The sequence below is a fragment of the Betta splendens genome, chromosome 3 (assembly GCF_900634795.4).
Source record: "Betta splendens chromosome 3, fBetSpl5.4, whole genome shotgun sequence".
NCBI lineage: Eukaryota > Metazoa > Chordata > Actinopteri > Anabantiformes > Osphronemidae > Betta > Betta splendens.
The window spans coordinates 2978685-3002163 of NC_040883.2; the positions used below are offsets into that span (position 1 = coordinate 2978685).

Genomic DNA, 23479 nt, shown 5'->3' on the forward strand with positions numbered 1-23479 from the left:
TTACATAAATTATTTGGTTCAATGTGAATCATGCACTTTTGAAGACTTGACGTTCACACTGGTTTGGGATCTGAGCTTTGACTCGGCCTTTCCAGGACATTAATTTTATTTTGAAGTCTCAGCTGCTGGTGGGACGTGTTCTTCCCCCACTTCAAAGTTCTCTTACAGTAAACCGTATCGGGTTCTTTCCTGGTTTTGTTTCATTTTACAGTCTAGCTGCTAAGAAGCGTCCCCAGAGCACCAGGCTGCCGCCGCACTGTTCAGGTTGTCTGGTGACCTCCTCAACCCTCCAGAACCCTACAGCCTCCTTCATGTGGTCTGTAGCCTGTCTCACATGTGTCTGGTAAACTCAGACTTAACATTGAAGCTTGAACGAAGGACCCGGAGAAGCAGCTGTCTCAGTGTTGATGGAACCAATCACACGTGAGTCCCTTTAAAGCAGGTGAATTCTTCTCTAATTGGTTGTTTTGCGTTTAGTGTTATTTTTCGATTAACCACGAGTCGCTGAAGGAGAGCTACAGACTCAGACTGTATGAAACCGTCAGAGCAGAATGTCCAGGGAGACAGAACCCACTGGACCCACTGGACCCACTGGAGAACTGGACGCCGGCTCATTGTTGCGCTTTTTGCCAGCTTCCGTCCATGTTCTCCTCGTTATTGTCCCACTTTAAGACGCATGAGATCCCAACAGGGGCATCATCAATCTTCCACGAGTTTGCAGGGACAATGCGAAATGAATTTAAGCTTTAAAAAGGCTGACTGAAGCCTCTTTACATACTTCATTGCACAGCTCTGCTTACAATTAAAGATTTTTTCTTGCGTCTGTGCCCGAGATGATGAATTTTAGGCTCTGACAAAGTGTAGTCGTATGTGAGGAGGAGGAGGAGGAGCTGAAAGCCCATTTATTGGAGATTTGACAGTCTCCTCTGACGTATTTCTGCTGCTTCTGTGTCCTGCACATGGTGTGTAACGTAAACGTCTTATCAGCTATTAAAACCACAGACAGCAGCATGTTTGCAGAATTCCTGACTGCTGGTTTTTATTAGTCCAACAACCTTTTGTGGCAATTCAAATAGAGAATAACCTTTTATCAGATGTTGAGGTGTGGCCTGCTCAGAAAATCAGTCACCTAAATGAATAGGAGGAGATTTACCTTTTGGAGTTAGAATTACTGCACGTAACTGTGCAGTGGGAAATGCCTGAACTTGAATTGGAAAGTCTTGTCTCTGAGCAGGAGTGATGATGATGATGATGATGATGATGATGATGATGGTGTTGAAGCGACTAGTGGGCCTCTCAATGACCTCCTCCTCCTCCTTCACAGGCGCTTTGGATGGATTCAGCTTCTTATCTCAGCAGACAGCGGCAGTGATCAATTAATTACAGCTCACGCAATTAACGAAGAGCAACAGACACCCTGCAACTCCAAGCGCTGGTTCCAGCTGCTCTGTCGGGACGTCGCCTGGCTCACAAAGGCACAAAGCCTGAGACGACACGGTTTGGGACATAGTACAACAGTGACGAGGTGAACGACCGTTTAAAGTTGAGGTTTGTCTGGAATTCATCACATTTGGGGAAATGACGGGAAACGAAAATGGTGGTTCAACCAAATCGCCGTTTCTTTCAGTTTCCTCCCGCTGTTTATTTTAATGAAACTTAGGACAAAACATCCTGAAATGAAACCACGTCGTCTCTGCAGGATGCGCGCGCGCACGCACCCGTGTCATCCCGTGTGTTCAGCGGGCTCTGGAAAGAGGAACAGAAATCAATTACAATTATTCTCTGTTGACAATGTAATTAAACCCAGGGCGGCGGCTAATACACCCGCCTCAGCCTCTTATCTGGAACGGAGGGAGATTTACAGGCTCACACGGCGCAGCGCGCATAGTAAGCGAACGGCCCCGACTGGGACTGATCCCAGCAGCGACACTGGCCCAGAACCAGAGCAGGACACGCAGCAGGAAACGGCGAGAAGCTGCAAATTAATGAATGAGCTGGTGGGTTTAAGAAAACGTAGGTATATGTTTTTATTCTGTCAGGGTTTGGATCGGTGTATTTAAATAGTCTGTTAAAAAAATAAAATAATTGCGAAAATAAATTATAATTAAAATCGTTTTCTTAAATATATTATTTAAACATAATAAACAATACGGTTATTATTATTATTATTATTATTTTATTATTATTATTATTATATCGTCAACTCGGCCCTTTATGCCCCATGTCTGAGTTTTCCACCAGTCTTCGAACAAAGGCTAGCTAAACAACGTGGTTGCTAAGCAACGGGCCGGTAATTTTCGTTAACACATCTGTAATTGGGCTGTCAGGTCTGAGACTGTCGTCCAGTGTTCAGGCCCTCGGACTCAGTCAGGGGGAACGGATCTTCCGCTTTGTTGGACGCTGTAGATGTGCGTTCTCTGTTTCAGACCCAATGTGTTCTTTCGGGCCTCCTTATATACATTAAAGGCTAATTGCCTCGATGCGAATAACGTGATTAGTAGTTCTTAACCACCTTGTTTGTGTTACACCGTGTGTGTCTCTGTGTGTGAAGGGTGTTTCGTCTTCCTCTCCATTCTGCTCTACGGAGGCCAGTTACAGCTACGTATTTATGTTTTCAACATTTTCTCCTGAGCTGCTTAGAAAACACGACGATGCCTGTGTGTTTTGGGTTTTTGGATGAGGCGCCACACAAAGGGCTTAATTACGCATTATCCGTTTAAATGGAGTCTTGGACAGTGGGATGCGCAATGCAGTGTTTCGGGATCCACAGTATTCCACCTTTTCCGCTCAGCCGTCACTGTCTCCAGTCCGGGCGCCAGTGGTTGGCTGAGGTTGTGCTCACACACGTGATGTGAGGAAAAAGGCCTCCGTGTTGCGTAACACCATAGAAATGAGTAGTGGTATAAAGACCTCGCCCACAAGAAAACTGATTAATGCTCTTATGGGATGACGCACGTAGGAACGTATAGAGGCCGGTGAGCGCCGTGCGTAAAACCTGCCAGGTGTAAAAACTATTTATGGTTCAGAACATTTTTAGTACTTTAGTAGTCTTTTTTTAACTTTCTAAAATAAATGACTAATACTGTGTACTAATATTAAACCCCTATACAACTGCGAATTAAAACTGTCTTCTATATATAACACTTGAAACATTTCCGGCTATAGTCTGATTTTTCTAGCTTAGCTGTTGACGCAGAGGAACAAGGTTTCCCATAAAACAGTGGCTTGTATCATCTTCCCCAGAAGTCGCTACTGTAATTGTAGCTGTGCACGTGCCCTGGTGAAGTTCATTATTCCTCTGCAACAAAAGCCCGAGTGTGAAAGTCTTCATCCGAACGACCTGCGTGGCTCATTCGGGACGGGTCCACGTGCGCGCATCGCACACATCCCTGGAGACCATTGGGTTAATCAGTTTTCAGAGGGTCTGTCCAGTCGCTCACGCATCGACCGTGCGTAACCCGAGCGCGCAGTATCCACGCACGCACACACGCGCCTCCGTCGTCTCGGCTCTGGTTGTCCCTTTAAAAATCCGAATCCAAGGCCAATGATTTATCAAACTCCTATTATCAAGAAAATGTCACAGGAAGGGCACCTTGCTCCGCACTGACGCAAACTCCAGTCTTTCCCACGGAGCTATAGAAGAGCTTTGCACTTGGCGCTTCGCGTGATTACAACCAGTGCGCTTCCAGTCCTCGCCTCGTCTTTTTACAGCTCTTTTCAGCCTGTCCGCACAACGCAAATATGGTAAGTGTTGGTGTTTTTCTCACTTTTTCATCTACGGCTTCTCCTGTTTGTGGGAAATGCATTTTGGATCTGTTGTATGTTGATTCAACACTTTTTACTTTGGTGCTGTCCAAGGTGCTGAAATGCAGCTGCGTCTCCATATTTGAAACTTACCTAACTCGTTTCTGTCACAAATATTTTTTTTTCCTCCTCAAAATCCCGTGATGTTACATTTGAAAGATTTAAATGGGAATATTATTTTTACGTTTTTTATTACGTTTTGCTTCATTTATTTATTTTTTTACTTAAATAGGAGAGTTTTTGCAACGTCCCATTATTTTCCCTCACAATATTTACAGAGATTTAATCAATTAACTTATTGGTAGGAGCCTTTTTTAGAATCTGGGTCGTTTTCTAGCTCCTTTCTCCTCCTTGTGAAGTTACATTTCGGGGAGTCATTTGTAATTCCGCCGCCCCGGGTCCGCTTACTGCTGTAACGCCGGTGATCTTGCATGCCTGCCGGGGAGAGCGGAGCTGCCAGGAGACCCGCAGCAGCTTGTCTATTGCCCATAAAATTAGTGGATGCGTGTGGCTGAATGACATGAGGGGGAAATGGGCCGTAAAATTAAAGAATCTTGCAGAAAGCGAGAACTGGAGAAGCAACGCAACCCCCCTTCCCCTGACGCGCGCGCGCGCGCGCGCGCACGCACACACACACAAACACACTCCAACACATCCTGTGGACTGTGAGCTGAAACCACGGAGCAGCCGCGTCCAGAACATGCCGCAGAAACACGTTGCAGAATCGAACAATAGTCCAGGAGCAGAGTTGCGCCGCAGCCGCCTCGCGGCTTCACGCTTTCTGCGTCTCCGTGGCTTTTTGTGTCGCTGATCCGTTCCTCCTCCCATGTTCCAGGATTTCTCTGAGCAGAGAGACATGGCCAAACAGCCGGCCAGCTACATCCCCACACAGCAGCCCGACGGAGCTGCGGGACTTACAGCGAACAAGCCGGACAACACGGCGGCGTGCGCGCCGCCCGCCCCCCACCACCACCACCCGGCGCCGCAGCCGCCGCCGCCGTCGTGCAACGAGAGCAAAACTTTTTGTCCCACGGAGAATAAACCGGGAGAACCGGACGCGAACAAAGCGTATGGGACGTTTAAAAACACCCCGCCGACGGGTCCCGGATCCGCGGCCGCCAACTCGGCCTTCAGGAAGGATTCCGCCGGATCCGCCCGCGGGGGGTCCGTCCACTACGGCGACCCGCTCCGGGCCAGCTCGGAGCAGAACAACACGGCGGCGAACTGGACGGCCATGAGCCAGACCACCATCATACTGGGAACAGATGGGAACACGTCTGTTCAGCCCGGCACCGTTGCGGGGGTAAGTCAGCTAAATGAGCCGTCTCCTCAGCGCACAGCGCAGCGGCCGGCGGGGGGCGGGGGGCGGGGGGGCTTCGGCGTGTCGCCGATAAGAAAGCTGGCTGGATTCACCTGGTGGCCGCAGACGGGGAAGGTGCGACCCCGGGGAGCTCTCAGCAGCGCGCGGAGCTGCGGGGATCAGCGCTGCGGGCGTGAGACGCGCGAGTCTGAGTTGAGTCAGTGCTGTAACTAAGACTCGCGCCTTGAATGTGATGTCCCCCGGTTCGTGGTTTAATCTGTGCATAGATGCGTCTGAACTATAACTATAACCCCTGAGTTACAGATGGTGGACGCTGCTGACTTGACATTCGGGTCATGACCTAAGAATGGAGCAATGATCAGAGGCCGTGGGGCAGAAATGCTTCACGGGGCCTGAGCTGCTTAGAAGATGCTGCAGGTGGTGTCATTACTTTGTCTCCCCGTGATTCAGGCTGTGTTTGCTCAAACCCCACGACTGTGGCTCATTTCCTTTACAAACAGGCGTGTGTGCGTGTGCGTGTGCGTGTGTGTGTGTGTGTGTGTGTGTGCGTGTGCGTGTGCGCGTGTGCGTGCGTGTGCGTGTGTGTGTGCGTGTGTGTGTGTGTGTGTGTGTGTGTGTGTGTGTGTGTGTGTGTGTGTGTTACACCGGGTCAGGCCTCCGGGCGCACAGCGTCATAAGCGGTATTTCGGGTGGATCTTGGTCCGTTTGACTCGTTGCTCTGCAGCAGTCGGAACCAGTCCAGGCCCAACGTCAGAATTTTTTCAGTCGCCTGAAGATTATAATCGGTGAATGAATTCTCGTGTCTCGTTTAAAGTGAATTCCGTGTATTTGTTTCCTCCCGGCGTCCCCTGCTCTGAGCAGAATCGCGTGGTACGTCCCACACGCCCAGGTGTTCTGACAGACAGCGCTGTGCGTAAGACTGCGGATTGTTCCCACACCCAGAGAACCCCCCTCCCGCGCGCGCACACACCCCGTGTCTGTACACTAGCACGTACACACGCACACGCAGAACTCTGTCTATTCACTTTGATCACTGATGCAGTGTTTTTCATTCATTTACTCATTCATTGACATCAGATGATGATGCAGTGGTGCTAAAACCCCCCGTGATTGTTAGTTTATTAGAGTTCGTGTCTATTATTGTCTAGTTTGTTGTCTGTGATTTAGGATGTAATGTAAAGCAGCTTCTTGTCATCCTGGGCCTGTATCCTCACATAAGTTCTATGGAGGCGTCAATGACTCCGATGCGTCTGCGTGGAATGAACGATAAATTAGAAAGCCAGTAGTTACTGTGGCTTCATGTCTGGAAGTGTGCGGTTCACATCTAAAGTGTGCGGCACAGATCTGGAAGTGTGTGGCATCACAAATATTTTTTAATATATAATTGTATGTTATATATTATTATTATTATTATTATTATTATTATTATTATTATTATTATTATTATTATTATTATTATTATTAATAATATTATTACCAGGGAGAAATATTTTGCTAAATGGATTTATGTTTTTTCTTATTAGGCTGACGATGATGATGATGAGGGAGGAGATGAAAATAAGGCCAGAGGTAACTGGTCCAATAAACTGGATTTTATTCTGTCCATGGTGGGATATGCGGTGGGACTGGGGAACGTGTGGAGGTTCCCTTATCTTGCCTTCCAAAACGGTGGAGGTAAGAGTTCATTCCGGAGCAGAAACAAAAGGTTTTCTCGTTGAAGGCCTGGTTTCTTTAGTCGCGTATTAATATTTAACGTGTATTTGTTGGGGTTGTATCTTACATGCGGTGGAACCGCATATGTTTGAATGGTTGTTATCATTAAAATCGAAAGATGCAGCAAAAACGGTGAGAAAATAGTACTATGCTATTTCCGCGCAATTTAAGTGACTGATAATCGCCATTTTTAGAGTTTTGCGCCGTTTTAGGCGTTTTGTTCTCGTAAAGTGCGCGTTGCAGCCTCTGGTTCGTTTCCTTGCAGGGGCTTTTTTGATTCCCTACCTGACGATGCTGGGCATCGCCGGGATCCCCATCTTTTTGCTGGAGGTCTCCCTGGGCCAGTTCGCCAGCCAAGGGCCCGTGTCAGTGTGGAAATGCATCCCAGCGCTGCAAGGTAACCTGCCACAAGTAATCAGCTGAGAACAATTTCAAAATAAAGCTCATGTCTTATCACAACGAGTTCTCTACGTTTCTTAAGAGTAATTTATATATTTCGTCTCATTTATTTATTTTAGGTTGCGGGATTGCCATGTTGATAATATCTGTCTTGATAGCCATATACTATAACATTATAATGTGCTGGACACTGTACTACCTGTTCGCTTCGTTGAAGGGCTCACTGCCATGGGCTAACTGTAGGAATGAGTGGAACACGCAGGAATGTAAGGACAAAGACATGCTGCTGTTAGGTAAGACACACACACACACACTTACTCACACATACACTAACGGCAGCCCCGTCTCCACAATGCGCAATGCGTCACGAGCCGCTCGGCTGAGGTGTTCTGCAGTATAATGAATCCTGACCTGTGATCTCTGCGGTGTTTTCACCTTCAACACCTCGAATCCGCAGCCTTTCATTCATCTGTAGGCTCGTGTTTAGTGAAACCTGCTGATAATGTGACAGGAGAGGCTCAAATAAAACATATTAGGAAGGAAACACTTTTTTAAACACGTCATTTTAAAAGTGTTATTAATGAGTCGTGTTTGTTCTCTGGCGTTGAACTGCTCTGCATACGTCTGAATTTACTACCAATTTGTGTTGATCGTGAGAAAATGTTGACTAGGATTCGTTTCACGTCGATTCCCGTCAAATAAATATCGAAATGAAGCTAATTTGGGGTAATATTTTCCTCTAGCGATTCTGTGAAATCAGCACAAAAACTGCTTGCTTGACAAATTTACTGTACAGACGGAGCTGCTGCAGTGCTGCAGTGAGCCCCACACTGACCCCTGGCGGCTGCTGCACGAACTGCACCTCCACTCCACAGCGTAGTTTCTCTCTCTCTCTCTCTCTCTCTCAATCTATTTTCAATCCCATGAATGAGGAAAATAACAGAATGTATTCTGAACAAAAAACAAGTAAATGTAAGCTGTGAAACACACATTTATATTCATATTTTCTGCACAGTAGGATGTAAAATGTTTGCAGGTTTATTCATGCTACTATGATCATATCAGGGTAGAAAATCCTTGCATGGAGCCTTAAAACGTTTCCATTTCATATGTTAAAATCCAAAATGTTTATCTTTGTGTTCTGCCATATAAAATGTTGGCGTTCACCTAATTTGTTACAGAAATCTCAACCGTAACGCGTATTGTTGGTGTTTTCGTGTGAAATTAAAATGAACAGTATATTTAATTTAAGGTAAAACAAAGGCATTTACATTTTCTGCCTGTGCCGCAGGGACAACTTAACAAACTTGAGTTACATGAAAAGGATAAAACAATCTGCATCATCTGGGTTTGTTATTTGTGATCTGCCATTTTGTGTTGCAGCCTCCTTTAAAACCCACATCCATGTGTTTCACTTTCAGTATGAACGTCTGAGCTGTAGCTTTAAACTAACCCACTCTGCCAGTCTCTCCCAGTTGACCTGTACTGGTTTGTGATTGGAACAGACTCGTGCATCCTGCGGGACAGAAACCACACGTCTGTCAGGAACTCGTCTTTCTGTCTGTCTGCAAACGCTGTGGGAAACTTGAGCAAACTGATAAACATGACAGTGGACACTAACAAGACGTACGTCAGCCCCAGCGAGGAGTACTTCAAGTGAGTGCAGGCTTGAATGTGATATTTGATAAGAAAAACTAGCGCTTTTAAGAGTTTTACACATAGGCCTCAGTATATACAGTGTGTATATATATATATAGTCCTTATAGTCCTCTGCAAAATTAATAAAACTAGGAGTGACGAGAAAAGCTGCTTTGGACTGAGCTGTGATTTGAGGAAGTTTTTACATGTTGTGGCAGAGAAACTCATAATTTACTATATTCATTCATGGTTAAATAAATGAGAGCATTTCTTGGTTGTGCTGTTTATTGTGTTTTTTATTAACGGATAGTTTGGGTTCACACCTGCAGGTACAATGTGTTGCACATCTCTAAAGGCATTGAATACCCAGGAGACCTCCGCTGGCCTCTGGCAGGATGCCTCTTCCTGGCCTGGCTCATTGTCTACGCGTCTCTAGCCAAAGGAATCAAGTCTTCAGGAAAGGTAGCAAAGCTGTTGATGAGAGAAAGAAACAAAACGAAACTGAAGATTAACTATTTATTTTATAAGCCTGTGTGATTCCATGCTGGTAATAAAAAAAGCAGGATGTTCTTAGGATTTAAGAAAACACAGCATGTACAGTCGTTACTGGCAAATTCTAGTTACTTTTATTCAATCAGCATGTTTTATTTATCTAAAAATAACACAGGCTTCTCTCAAAAGAGAATAAGATGATGTGCAAGAAGCATCATTGTGGACAAAATGATTACTTATCTCTTGGAGGAGATCCTCCAACCTGAAAGGGTGAAAGAAGCAGTTATAGGAAGCGTCTGATTGCTGGAACAGCCAATAAAGGCTTTTCTAGTGATCACGGGAAGTGATGAATAATTAGGAAAATGCCCCTTTGTGTTTAAAAGTAAATATAAATATAATAAAAATAAAAGATGAGTAATCATTTTTACACAATGGTGCCTCTTGTAAATCATCTTACTATTTTTTGAGAGAAGCCTGAGTCACTTCCAAATTGCTGTTTGGATGAAAGTAACTTCAGAAGTATGAATAATTACGCCCTCAACTGTAGATGGAATTTTATGTGAAGGTAAATGCATCAAGCGTAACTTCAGAGCAGAATTCTTAGTCGGTGCTGCCCTCTACTGGATGCGGTGACGTCACGCACATCAGCTGAGACAAAATATCGTGTCACACGTGCAGTAGGAAGACAGCGACCCCCGCATCCATCCAGCCTCTAACTGCACACGGGCTCCGGCGTTTCCAGCTGTGACGTCACCGTGACGTGAGGTGGAGTCTTCTAGGTCTGATCGCACCTCTCACCCCTTTGCTCAGGTGGTTTACTTCACAGCCACGTTTCCCTACGTGGTGCTGGTCATCCTCCTGATCAGAGGAGTGACTCTGCCCGGGGCCGGTGACGGCATCCTCTACTTCATCACGCCCAAGTGGGAGAAGCTCAACGACGCCAAGGTACCGGACGGGCTGGTTCCGACCCGCACGCAGCCGCGCACTCGTCTGACGCTGCCCTGCTCTTTGTCTGCAGGTGTGGAAGGACGCGGCCACGCAGATCTTCTTCTCGCTGTCGGCTGCGTGGGGAGGCCTCATCACGCTGTCGTCGTACAATAAGTTTCACAATAACTGCTACAGGTAAACACTCGAGAGGTGAACCACGCGTCTGGCACGTTCGAACTGACCACAGACAGAGTCGGTAAATGTCAGCTCTGTTTCTCTTTCTGGCGCTGACGTTGGAGCCACTGTTTCAACTCTTTTCTCTCCGCCTGGAACTTTAGTTTTGGTTTTAATGCAAATATCTGCAACACTTATCACGCAAACACATTTTTCAAGTATTACTATAAAACCCTTTACGAGTACAAGCACTCGTGCCCTGTGGGAATGAACAGTCCCTGTTTTTTTAGACGCACACTTTGCCAAACGAGCCAGAGCGCCCTCTTCCGTGAACCCGATGTATTGCACAATGCTGCAGCGCCCGCTGTTTGCAGTTATTTCCTGTTCCCACCACCAGATGGCACTGTTGGATGCCGCATCAGTGTGTCTACACAACACTTAACACAAAAGACAAGCGCCTTATGTAATACACACTTGTTTCATCTTTTAAACATTGTAATGCTGCTGGTGGCTCATTTAGCCTCTCTCTCTCTCTCTCTCTCTTTCTCTCTCGCTCTCGCTCTTCTGTTTTTCCTGCAGGGACACGATCATAGTGACATGTACAAACAGTGCCACCAGTATATTTGCTGGATTTGTCATCTTCTCAGTCATTGGTTTCATGGCCCATGAGTTGAAGGTGCCGATAGAGAGAGTGGCAGATGAAGGTAAGCTGCAAAACTAATGCAACAGCAGCTCTGCTCATAGAATAAAAGCTCAAGTCCTCTATACGTACTGTGTGTGTGTGTGTGTGTGTGTGTGTGTGTGTGTGTGTGTGTGTGTGTGTGTGTGTGTGTGTGCGCCTCTCAGGTCCAGGCATAGCGTTCGTGGTGTATCCAGAAGCTCTGACCAGACTTCCCCTGTCTCCTTTCTGGGCCATCATCTTCTTCCTCATGCTCTTGACTCTGGGCCTGGATACCATGGTAACGAACTACAGGCCCTTTAATCTGAGTGTGTGTCAACATGAGTCCTCACAATAAAGAGGTGGAAATTCTGACACATCACTGCCACCACGTCTGACACATTTTGAGCCACAATAATATTCAGATTACAGTGTTTTGGACACATAAATACAGGCGATTAGTCTGATTGTTGGACAGGAAGTGGAAGGAAACTATTGTGTATTTGACCCATGTAACATGAACCAACTCAGAGCTGACGAGCTGCAGGTGGAAGAGTCGGGACTTGAACGTGTCATGGAATCAGTGGAGCTGCACGGTCCATGATTGCAAACAGCCACCGCCTCCTGTCTGTGTCAGTGTCACACGGTAACATAAACCAGGGATTTGGATTCAATCTCAGCCGTTAGACTGAAGGAAGGAGCAGGTTTATTCTGCTTTTAGACATTTCTCCTTGTTAGAAAACACAGTTTCCCAATTCGACGTGAGTGATGTTTCTGCTGGAAATGATGAGCGCGTCTTGACATTGTTTGCTCCAAAGTAAAAACTCGACTTCAGCGGCGCCTCCAGCTCCGTACAAACACTGACATTGACCCAATTAACATAATTACGCGTGCTCTCCACCCACTGCGACTGATTTCAGCTGAAGTGCTGCAGCGCTGCAGGTACTCGGCACAAGGAGGAGCGTGATTGGAGTGAATTAAACCAAGTTGACCTTAAAGTTTTGCAACAACAACAGCGTTGGCGTGAACCCGAGTACGGTTCCACCTCCCAATTTCAAACGTGTTCTAATGGTACCGACTAAACAGCAGACGCCCTGAACCTGCTCCGCTGCAGTGAGGTCAGTGGTGGCAACAACAGGTCAGATGAAGCAGCTCTGCACATTTATAATGCTTCATCTAAAATGACGGCTTGACTATTACATCGAATCAAATCAACTTGATTAAAAACATTTTTACAGCCTTTAACATAAATAATAATAATAATAATAATAATAATAATAATAATAATAATAATAATGGTGATTCATCAGTACTCAGTACATCAGTACTACTCTATTACAAATCAGAGATTCACAGTTTGTAATCATGAAGCTGACAGAATAATAAGTTATTTCAAACACGAAAACTTGCCTTGCAAATACTGACAGCTTGTGAAAGGCCTTCAGTCTTTGTTCGGCGCTCGTTAGCCGTAGCAGCTAACGAGCCACCGGTTTCGCAGCCACAAGCAGCTTCTATTTGTCTGGACTGTGTCGGTTCCACCTAGAGTGACACCTAGAGTCTCTGCTAAAGGCCAGACCTCCTCCACGCAGAGTCCTGAGCAAACACTTCCAGATAAAGCTGGGCCTCCAAGAGCCCTGAGCTGCTCCTGAGCTGCTCCTGAGCTGCTCCTGAGCTGCTCCTGAGCTGCTCCTGAGCTGCTCCTGAGCTGCTCCTGAGCTGCTCCTGAGCTGCTCCTCAGCTGCTCCTCAGCTGCTCCTCAGCTTCTCCTGTGCTGCTCCTCAGCTGCTCCTGAGCGGCTCCTCAGCTGCTCCTCAGCTGTTTCTCTGCTGCTCCTGAGCTGCTCCTGAGCGGCTCCTCAGCTGCTCCTGAGCGGCTCCTGAGCGGCTCCTGTGCTGCTCCTCAGCTGCTCCTGAGCGGCTCCTCAGCTGCTCCTGAGCGGCTCCTGAGCGGCTCCTCAGCGGCTCCTGAGCGGCTCCTCAGCTGCTCCTGAGCGGCTCCTGAGCTGCTCCTGTGCTGCTCCTCAGCTTCTCCTGTGCTGCTCCTCAGCTGTTTCTCTGCTGCTCCTCAGCTGCTCCTCAGCTGCTCCTCAGCTGCTCCTCAGCTTCTCCTGTGCTGCTCCTCAGCTGCTCCTCAGCTGTTTCTCTGCTGCTCCTGAGCAGCTCCTGAGCGGCTCCTGTGCTGCTCCTGAGCTGCTCCTCAGCTTCTCCTGTGCTGCTCCTCAGCTGCTCCTCAGCTGTTTTTCTGCTGCTCCTGTGCTGCTCCTGAGCGGCTCCTGTGCTGCTCCTGAGCTGCTCCTGAGCGGCTCCTGTGCTGTTCCTCAGCTGCTCCTGAGCGGCTCCTGTGCTGCTCCTCAGCTGCTCCTGAGCGGCTCCTCAGCTGCTCCTGAGCGGCTCCTGAGCTGCTCCTGAGCCGAGCGGAGGGCACGGGGGCGCATTAAGCCGCGCGTCAGCAGCAACAGTAAATGATGATGTGACTCTGAGCCGGGAGCTGCTGGCTTTGTTGTAGACAGAAGCTCGGTGGTAATGAGCTCGGGACGTGGACGGGAAATTAGTTGTGGGAGCTGAGGAGGACGAGCGCAGACGTGATGGATTCACGCTCCGACCGTCCTCTGGGTCTGAGCTCCTCTCACCGTTGTGTTTCATTTGTTTACCTGCGCTCCAGCTTCACCCGTCACGTCTCTGCTTTAATCTAAAGCCCTCACATTGATTCGCTTCCTCATCCGCTCGTGCTCGTGGCTGGAATAATGCCCTTTGTTACAGTAAACGCGCGTTCGTTGGATGAATAGGAAACAAACAGACAAAAGCAGCGCTGGTGTGATTTAACGCTATGATAACCTTCCTCCTCTTCCTCCCCCCTCGTCTCCTCCGTTCTCTGCCCTCCCTTTTCTCTCCCTGATTCCTCACCCTCCGCTCCCCCTCGTCTCCGTTCCAGTTCGCCACCATCGAGACCATCGTGACCTCCGTGTCGGACGAGTATCCCAAATACTTGAGGAAACACAAGCCGCTCTTCACCCTGGTCTGCTGCATCTCCTTCTTCATCCTGGGATTCCCCATGATCACAGAGGTAGGACACGCAAACGCGCTGATCTGGGCCCTCGTTGGACCCTCCGACGCCTGTGCTTGAATGAGTCAACAGATTTCTGCATGTGAAGCCAGGCCGAGCGCTCAGAGTGAAGGCTCAGCGAGCGGATCAAGGGAGACTGAGACTTATTAAAATCCCCACACACAGCTTCAGATGGCAAAACCCGGCCCGAGGGAGTTCTGCGTGTCCTTTCTTGTGATCGCACCGACTTGTGACGAAGGAGGGGGATGTTGGATGTGTGAACGTTACTTTCATGTTTGCTTTGTGACAGAATGGGATGTACATGCTGCAGCTGGTGGACACATTCGCAGCCTCCTACTCTCTGGTCATCATCGCCATCTTTGAGCTTGTGGGGATCTCCTACCTCTACGGTGAGTACAGAGGGTTCACCTTCATCCAATGACCTGCTGTTAAACACATCTGTCACATGCTCCAAAAGTAAAATACAGCAAAAATAACTCAGGAAACCTGAACTGTTTGAATGGACCAGTGAAGTATGACCTGTTGTTCCTGCGGCGGCCACTAGGTGTCTCTGCTGTGACGTCTGTGTCACAGACACACAGGCCCAGAGCTCAGGTGAGTGTCAGGAGGCTGGTGCCAGGAAGCGAAGCAAATGGCTCTGCCTCAGTTTGTCAGAGCATCAGTACAGGTGACATATTGAAATGATTGTGCGACTCTGTCTTTTCACTGTCACTCACTGTTATCCGTCAATAAAAGCAAAGGAATGAAGCCATCTGCTCCCACGCTTTGTCTCAGGGACAATGAAAACTGATTCTCTCTCTCTCTCTTTCTCTGTCTCTCTCTGTTTCTCTCTGTCGTTTTTTCTCTCTCTCCTTGTCTCTCTCTCTCTCTTTGTCTCTCTCTCTCTCTCTCTCTCTCTCTCTCTCTCTCTTTCTCTCTCTGTCTCTCTCACACACACACACACACACACACACACATGCACAAGCTCGTGAGGATGGATTGAATTTGCTGATCTTTTTTAAGGGACCTTATTAAACCCAGGTCACTCTCTGTGTCTCCTCTGCCCGATTCGTTACCATTTCTCTTCTGATATTTCATTTCTCTCTCTCACTCTATTTTTTTTTCAGGTCTACAGAGATTTTGCGAAGACATTGAAATGATGATTGGTTTCCAGCCAAACCGATTCTGGAGACTCTGCTGGGCCTTTGTGACTCCAACGATTCTGACGGTGTGTTTGTTTTTACTCATGACACACACACACACACACACACACACACACACACACACACACACACACACAGACATGTGCAGCTTGAAACGTTTCCATTTTCAGTGCAGCCTTTCAAGTTCATTGATTCACAATTGGAAAGGAACAAGGACGAAATTGCTCCTGTTACACTGGAATCGAAAATTATTTTTCTTTCCAATTCCTGTCATGTCACTGAGTGTTAAGTTGTTTGTGTTTTTCACAATAGCACCTGCCAAATAGTTTGTGTGACGTCAGTTCAGCTGCCACAAAAACCCCACATACAGTACATTTATATCCAGACAGCAACATTCTCTGTTTTTGATTCAGTCTGCGTAAACCAAGCAGCAGTGTTTAAACCACGTCAGCGCCGGACACTAGGCATCATCATCATCACCACCATCATCATCAGTGCTAGTTTTGGTAATGGAAGGCGCTGTAGCCTCAAAGCAGAGGCGACGGAGACAAATGGAGCAGCAGTCGGGTCGTCCTGCTGCTCTGGAGGAGATCACATTTCCTCTGGGAGCTCAGCGATGCAGAACTCCGGCTAATCTAATTCCGTCTGGCTTCTTTTCTTTATATATATATTTGTTTTCCTTGTTCGTCTCTTTTTGTAATAATTCTCAGACAAATTTCCTGCAGACAGGAGATTTCCTTTCAACTCTGTCCTTCCTTTGAACTCACTGTGCATATAGTCAAAAGGAAAGTCTAAATTTCCATTGTGCGTCTGGCTCAGCTTCAGCTGCTGGATGTGACTTCAGCTCAGCTCTGGGAGGAGATCTGCTGTAGAGGTGATGTCTTCACATCCACTAAGTCACAACACGCCCGCAGGTTTGGGACCAATTAGCACAGATGGTCTTTCAAGGCGTTTGTCATCATTCTCTGCTAACTGACGGTGACCTTTGACCCAGAGGTCTCATAGTTCTGGAGGAGGAACCTCCAACAGTGGCTGAAAGTGAATGTCTTTGTTGAGTTTTAAGTCTGGGAGCTAAATCTGGTCATTTGTGTTTATATGCGCTAAACATGTGGACACACGTTTAAACTTTAAAGGGGCAGTTTATTGACAGCGGCGTCTCATTTCTCTGCAGGGCATCCTGTGCCTGAGCCTCTACCAGTGGAAGGTAATGACGTACGAGGACTACACGTACCCCACCTGGTCCATGGTTCTGGGCTGGCTCATGGTCATCTGCTCCGTCATCTGGATCCCCATTATGTTCGTCATTAAGATGCACCTTGCCCCCGGCTCCATCATCGAGGTAATGGCTGCCACGAGGCCGCGGTGACGCTGTCGTGTGTTCTGTGTTTGCCCAGACACACACACACGCGCACACACACACACAAACGCACACACACACAAACGCACACACACACAGTGTCATCCGTCACTAGAAAAGAGTTGGTCTGACTGATTTGGACAGCTCTCTGGCCGCTCCCTTTTAAATACTCTGAGTAATGGATGATGATGATGATGATGATGATGATAATAGCGATGCCGGCTCTAATGTCTCTGTTTCCTCGGCGGCTCTGACAGCGGCCTCCGTCATTTACATTCCTTTTATTTGCATGGCTGCAATAAATGCAGTCATCAGGTGTTTGTTTTCTTATTGGGAGAGACTTTGTGGGATATTAGTGCAAACAGCCTGTGCTGCTCGATGTTTACAAGGAAACTAAAGCTGCAGATAAATGATTTGGGTTGTTTTTTCGCTTGGTTCATGGGATCAACTTAGTCCCTAAAACGCTGATATTTCCTCTTGGGAGAAACAGACTTTGAGAGAGAATGAAATAGGACGAGCGCGGTTCGGAGCAAAGTACACAGTTTGAGATGAAGCCACTCAACTTGAATACGTTGCACCAGTTTTTGTGATGGGCCTCATTCATGATTTATTGACATGTGACCAGTTTTAGCTGCACAAGCATCACACACTGCGAGTCAAACGGATACTTGAACCAGCTCGTGTATTGATTGGCAGGATCGATTTCTCAGACCACGTGTGTCGGGGTCTTTGAGCAGAACAAGGATCAGACTGTGTCGTATCGGTGTCTGTGAGAGGACGAACAGCTGTAAAAGCGGGAGCTTTTGTGCACAGCTGGTGTTCACACTATAAACCTGCTCTGTGCTCCGTTGCAGCGCCTGAAGCTGGTCTGCTCGCCTCAGCCCGACTGGGGCCCTTTCCTGATGAAGCACCGCGGGGAACGTTACAAGAACATGATCGACCCTCTGGGAACCAGCTCTCTAGGCCTCAAACTGCCCCCCAAGGACTTCCAGCTGGGCTCCTACCAGTAGCTCCACCCCCACCGCACCCGCTCCCGCTCTGCCCCTGCTGTCCATGTACTCCCCCCCCCCTCTCTCTTTCTCCCCCTCGCTCTCTTCCTGTACTGTGGTTGTGCGACGGGCTTCCTCCCTCTGTCATGTCTCTTCTCTGAGGGAGGAGTGGTCGTTGCTGCCAGGTGGAGTGCATTCCTCCGATGCTGCTTCTCCGATCGCCTCCCAGTCATGATCCGTCCGTAACCCGTCCCCACGAACCTTTATTCCAATAGAAAAACTGCATCATGAAAGGAAGTGGATCAGACTGCAGCGTTACCGGCCTCACCGTGTGTGTGTGTGTGTGTGTGTGTGTGTGTGTGTGTGTGTGTGTGTGTGTGTGTGTGTGTGTGTGTGTGTGTGTGTGTGTGTGTGTGTGTGTGTGTGTGTGTGTGTGTGTGTGTGTGTGTGTGTGTGTGTGTGTGTGTGTCTGTGACATCATCGTGGTGGAAGCAGGAGAACAGAGGTTCAACGAGGATCTGTGTTTCGTTCCGTCTGTGTAGAAAACTCCATCAGCAAAAACAAATAATAAAAAAAGGGAAAGAAAAGCAGCAGCGATGCGGGATTCACCGTTCACCTTGTTCCTGTTACGCAGCATTTACTGTATTCACACTAGCTGCAGCTCAGTCTCTTGCTCTGTCACAAGTAGATTAGACTAGACGCAGTTCGTGCGTCCGTAGTCACAGTAGAGACGCGTCCACCTTCACTGCGTCCAGTGGACTCACTTTGGCCTCGGATCAGAACCATGACGGGTCCAGTTCTGTCGGAACCTGCAGACCGCGTGATCGCCCCTCTCTCCATCGTCATAGTGTGAAGCAGCCCGTCCCCTCCTGGACTCGTGTCCTCCTTCATTTCCTGTCTGACCTGTGAGTCTCGCGTCCCGACCCGATCGCGTCCCCGTCACACACGTGTGTCTTCGTCCGTGCGTGTCGCTGTGTGTGCTGTGAACCCGTCCGGCTGCGGTGAGAAGCCATTCCTTCGTGACCGCCGCATCACCGGCGTGACGGGAGCGTGCGCGTCGCTCCCGCTACGCGCTGTACAAAGTCTACGCCTCTTCGAAGTATCTTCACGTAGTTCGTGTGTGTCGTCGCGTCCTCACGACGTTAGGAGCCGCCGCCGTGTGTGAGTAGATGAGGATTAGAGTAGAAAATAGCGTCCTCCCTCCAGGAAGCTTCGTCTCTCGTCGTTTGTGGTAGAGCTCATCACACCTCTGCCTCTCCGTGTCCATGAAAACAGGGTCTCAGGTAAACTCGACTTCATCAGACTCCGCGCCGCAGGTTCTGTGGGATCAGTAGCGCGTGGGTAGCGGCTCGAGGCGCCCACGCGATGATGATGATGGCGGCGGAGGCCGAGGAGTCTCGCGCCGCTTCCCGCCGACCTCGGCAGCGTCCGTGTGATTATTATGTAGGAAGCGTGAGTGGCTTCACCTTCATCCACTGTAGCTGGAGATGAGGTTTTATTTTGACGCAGTTAGAAACCGAACAATAAATAGATAATTATCCTTCTGAAACGTTTCAGCGCTTGTAATCACCTGGAAATTAAACTGGCTTTTGAGCTGTCGATACGCGGATCAGTCTCATTTGAATATAACTGAAGTTCTGCTCGCTGTCGTCCACGGGAGTAACTCGCCGACTGTGGTTTGCAGCATATTTCCCTTTAAGTTGTGCTTTTAGGGCGACATCAGCACAAATGAGCCGTTGTCGGTGTGTTTCCCGACCGGTCCGGTGCCGCTCCGGTACCGGCCCTCGGCTCCTCCGTCCACGCTGCCACGTGACAGACGGCACATCGTTACCTCGTGGGCCGAGCAATTACCTTCAAAGCACGTAACCGCTCAGAAGCAATTAGTCGTCTCCGCGCTTTGACCGCTCGGATTTGCATTTTCGTGTCGACACCAAGTCCCGTACGCTTTTAACACCGCAGGCTCAAGTGTTGTTAACGGAGGCTGCAGGTGCGGATGCAATAACAGTAGCTCAGACTGTAAAGGTCCTTGACGACTTCTTCAAGCCATCGCTTTTCCTAATCTTGACTTGACAATAGCACAGGTGTGACTTTGGTTCGAAAGCAAAAGAGAATCAATTAATGAGCACAAACGCCCTGTTGGTAAATAGTTGCTTGCTCCAGTGTTGCTTTCCTTACGATTCTATTTGTTCCAAGTTGAGCGTAGCGTGTGTGTGCGCGTGCGCGTGCGTGTTCGTGTCTCCGTGTTAGTTTTACTGAGCTCCGCTTTACTGTCAGTCAGATGTTTGCATGGCCAGTCACCGGAAGAAGCAGCTTTTATGCAGTAGGCGCCCCCGTTTTTCCCACAATGCATCAGCTTGCCGCTTCTCTCCGTTTGTTCCGCTGGACACGAGGGTTTGTGACGAGCTGCGGTGTTGACGTCACGCGCGTTTTTCTTTGTGAATGGTGAAAGCCTTTTGTGGCCTGACAGAGGGGATTCCAATTAGGGCTGCAATGGAACAGCTGTATGATTTGTGTTCGCATTCCTACTGGGCTTCTCTGCGTTCGTTTTGAGGAAAAAAAAACAACAAACAAAAAAAAAACAGCTTAGGGTTCAGTTAAAACCACGTGGCTTCATATAATGTAACCCTGACACGCTTGCATGTGCAGTTTGTGTTGCCGTAACTCAGTGTCCTTTCTCTCTCAATAGAATAAGTCTGTGCATGTTTACTTTAGGAAACTTTTGGTTTTACATAATACTAAGACACGGAGGGCTGACGTCGTCCTTCGTACGGAGGAGGAAGGAAAAAAAAAAGACTAAAAAATAGTTCCTGGCTCTTTGCTTTGCCTCCAAGTCAACTTTAGGCAGTTTAGGTAACCAAAGAAGGAGATCTTTCACTAGGGTTTTAGCCAAAACAAAACAAAAAAAAAACTTAGAAGAAAAAAGGATCGTATCATCTGCATATAGGAGGTTGAGATACTGCCATTTATATCCCATGTAGTGTTCCTTGATGTTTGCCAATACGTTACGACACATCTTCAGGTAACCATTGGCCTTATACAGTAGATGTCCTCTAATAGTAGAATATTGTATGTACTTCAAAATAACATCACTGAAAAAAAGCTTCTCGTCTGTCTCCTATGGTACCAGTACACCTATTGTTATGTCTGTCGTGTCTTTTCCGGCACTTTATCGTGTGACCTATGAGTGCATAGGTTAAATTTCTAATTACTTGAGTAATGTCATATTTCTGTGTGTTCTACGTGAGGCACTGCTGCCTATGGATATAGATATGTGCCTCCAAAAGCCCATCATCCTTTTGATTTGAAAATAGAGAGTAGATATACAGCAAATATGTTTTAAATCCTGTGTGAGATGTAAAAAAAAAAAAGCAGAAGATATATATCATAAATGTGAGATGCATTTATTTATTTTGAATGTCATCAATCTTTGAGGCCCTACCTCAGATTTTGTATTTATGTATAGAAATGCTATTGGACTATAGTATCTTTGCCAATAATAATATATCGCTATTATATCATGAAATGTATAACCTATGAATCAATAAATAAATGTTATTGTTTTACTCCGTCGTCTTTGCTTTGTTCAGATGCGCCGGCGATTCAGATTAAGACCCTACAACAGGTCCCCTCTCTGCCATTCAGCCTGTCACTCAGCTTTTTTATTCACTGCTCAACAACTGAAGGCATCACGGATCTGTGAAAACAATGCGCAGTGTCTGTTTACTGGGACGCCGCCATCAAAGCGGAGTAGATTAGAGAGAGAAAGCGATTTGAACGCTCCTGTAGGCATGTTGTTTGCTTGATACGTACCACGAGCTCGCTGTGTCGTGCCTGTTTCATGTCAGGCTAATTTGCTATTTAAATTCATTAGCATGCAGCACAGCGGTTACAGTGAATCATACACACCAGTGAGGAGTCTCTTAACGGTGTTGTGAAGCAGAAACACTGCAGGATTTTACTGAATTAAATGCTTCAGCAGCTTATTGAAAAAATATCTAGTGAGCGCAGCTGATTTGTAATATTATCAACACATTATTCTAAAATACCTTGAAATCCAATGTCACTAATGGTGATAGTGTCACCAAACAGGCTCCCGAGGAGCATCTTAGGCTGGGATTCTGTACCAACAGCTCGGTACTGAAGCCTTACCATTAACTAGAATAACTCTGCATTTACTGCTACAGGAGGTTTCTTTGAAACCACTGTAATCAGCTGCTGCAGCGGAGCAGCAGGTGCTGTCGGCTGCAGTCAAACGCTGTTGGACTGTGTGAAGGGGAAGAGGACGATGATGTGCCTCCACTGAGCCCGTCAGGAACCGGGCCGCGGTTCCGCTCCTGAAAAGGAGAACCGGACTGGACTAAATAAACCAGGAGCAGGAACGCTGTACGTTCACCTCGTTATTCCTTTTCCCCCGAGAGCCTTTTTTATTCACAAGCTCCGGCGCAGGAGCCTTTGAGGAGCAAAGAGCTGAAACCAGAGCCGCACGGAGACGGAAGGTGGAGTCAGGGCGACCGTCTGACGGCAGCTCCATCACGTGCAGTCGTCACAAAGTTGAATAAGTCCGTTGTTTTCAGGCGCATTTACTCTGGGTCTGAAACCCAGACTTTGACGCGTCCGGCGCCGCTCTCCCTCCTGTTTGCGGGTGGTGTCGTCAGGCTTCCATGGTTCCGACCGCGGCCGCCTCCCCCGCTGTTTGCCTGGCAGCCTGTTTGTTTGCTTCCCCATCAGATAAAATAAGTTGACTGCCCTCGGCTTAAAGACAGAAGACCCGGTTCACGCTGCCTGCATGTACTTAGCCCACAAGAGAATCCTTCATGCTTTATCTACCGCCTGATAAAAGCTGATGGGACAAGATGGGAAGCGCTGACCTTGAGAGGCACAACTTCGGCGCCGTGATGGCGAAATGCGATTATGGCTTCTAAAGTACACATTCAGCGGCAGCATGACAAATATGAAGGCCTGTTGCTGACAGTGCTGGTACGAAATGCTCTGTAATTATTACTAATTAAAAGGCAACCAGTTAGAAACCAGCGCCTGGAAGCCAGCGTTGTGTTAATTGCTCCTGTTTGGCTCGTGGGCACCACTTACAGGAGTCGGACTGGAACCAGTGCTTTACCACCATGAGACGCTGCTTCCTTTTGTTTGGCTGTGTAATTACAATAATGGGAAAAGGTCCAGATCCTAATCCCAGTAATGATTTGTTACTAGTAGTTCAGTGATATAGTCACGCCACATTTAACATACGGTGCAAACTAATGACAGCGTTCGTTGTGCTGAGTGTGTCCTTGTGTAGACGGCTCAATGTTCAACCAGTCAATTACACCAGCAGCTGTATTAGCATATACTTAACATGCATGACAGCGCTGTTTTAACGCGCTGGCATATGGCCACAAGAAGATTAATAAGGCAGATGTGCTTCTTTACACAAGAGCTATAGTTTATTTGGGATTTCTCTGTCAGCAGGTAAAACATCTGTGGGACATAAATAAAAAGTACCACTCAGTCTCATTGTTGTTTGATTCTACTTTGAGCACATTCGGATCCATCCATTTCCTGACACTCGCACTAACGGGCAATTTGACCACCAATTAACCTGAGCGCGTCTCTTTGGGTGATGGGACGGGGCCAGAGTGACAGAACAGTGGGTCCTGTTCTGTCAGAACCCAGGACTCGTAACCACGTCCTCCTCCAGCTGCTATCGTTGAACCACTGTGGCTTCTGCTTTTGCATTGGAGGAAAGAGGCTCATGCAGACGCTGTCTGAACTGCAGCTCAGTAAAGAATCGCTGCAGATCAAACCTAC

General features: G+C 47.7%; 1 protein-coding gene across 3 annotated transcripts; it reads left to right on the top strand.

Annotated features, from left to right (window-relative positions):
* The first annotated feature begins 100 nt into the window (after positions 1–100).
* slc6a5 (solute carrier family 6 member 5) lies at positions 101–21240 on the top strand. Of its 3 annotated transcripts, XM_055507491.1 has the most exons (17): positions 101–423; positions 1325–2013; positions 4640–5107; positions 6649–6799; positions 7104–7235; positions 7357–7530; positions 8743–8893; positions 9205–9337; positions 10178–10312; positions 10386–10489; positions 11048–11172; positions 11315–11427; positions 14058–14189; positions 14479–14578; positions 15296–15396; positions 16503–16670; positions 17543–21240. In XM_055507491.1, exons 3-17 carry the CDS (start codon positions 4661–4663, stop codon positions 17696–17698), a joined length of 2322 nt encoding a protein of 773 aa, XP_055363466.1. In that variant the 5' UTR covers positions 101–423; positions 1325–2013; positions 4640–4660; the 3' UTR covers positions 17699–21240. The 3 variants fall into 3 exon arrangements, with proteins under 3 accessions (XP_055363466.1, XP_028999971.1, XP_028999970.1); XM_029144138.3 differs by lacking the exons at positions 101–423; positions 1325–2013 and adding an exon at positions 2231–3744; XM_029144137.3 differs by lacking the exons at positions 101–423; positions 1325–2013 and having other exon boundaries at positions 3763–5107.
* Positions 21241–23479: the final 2239 nt, after the last annotated feature.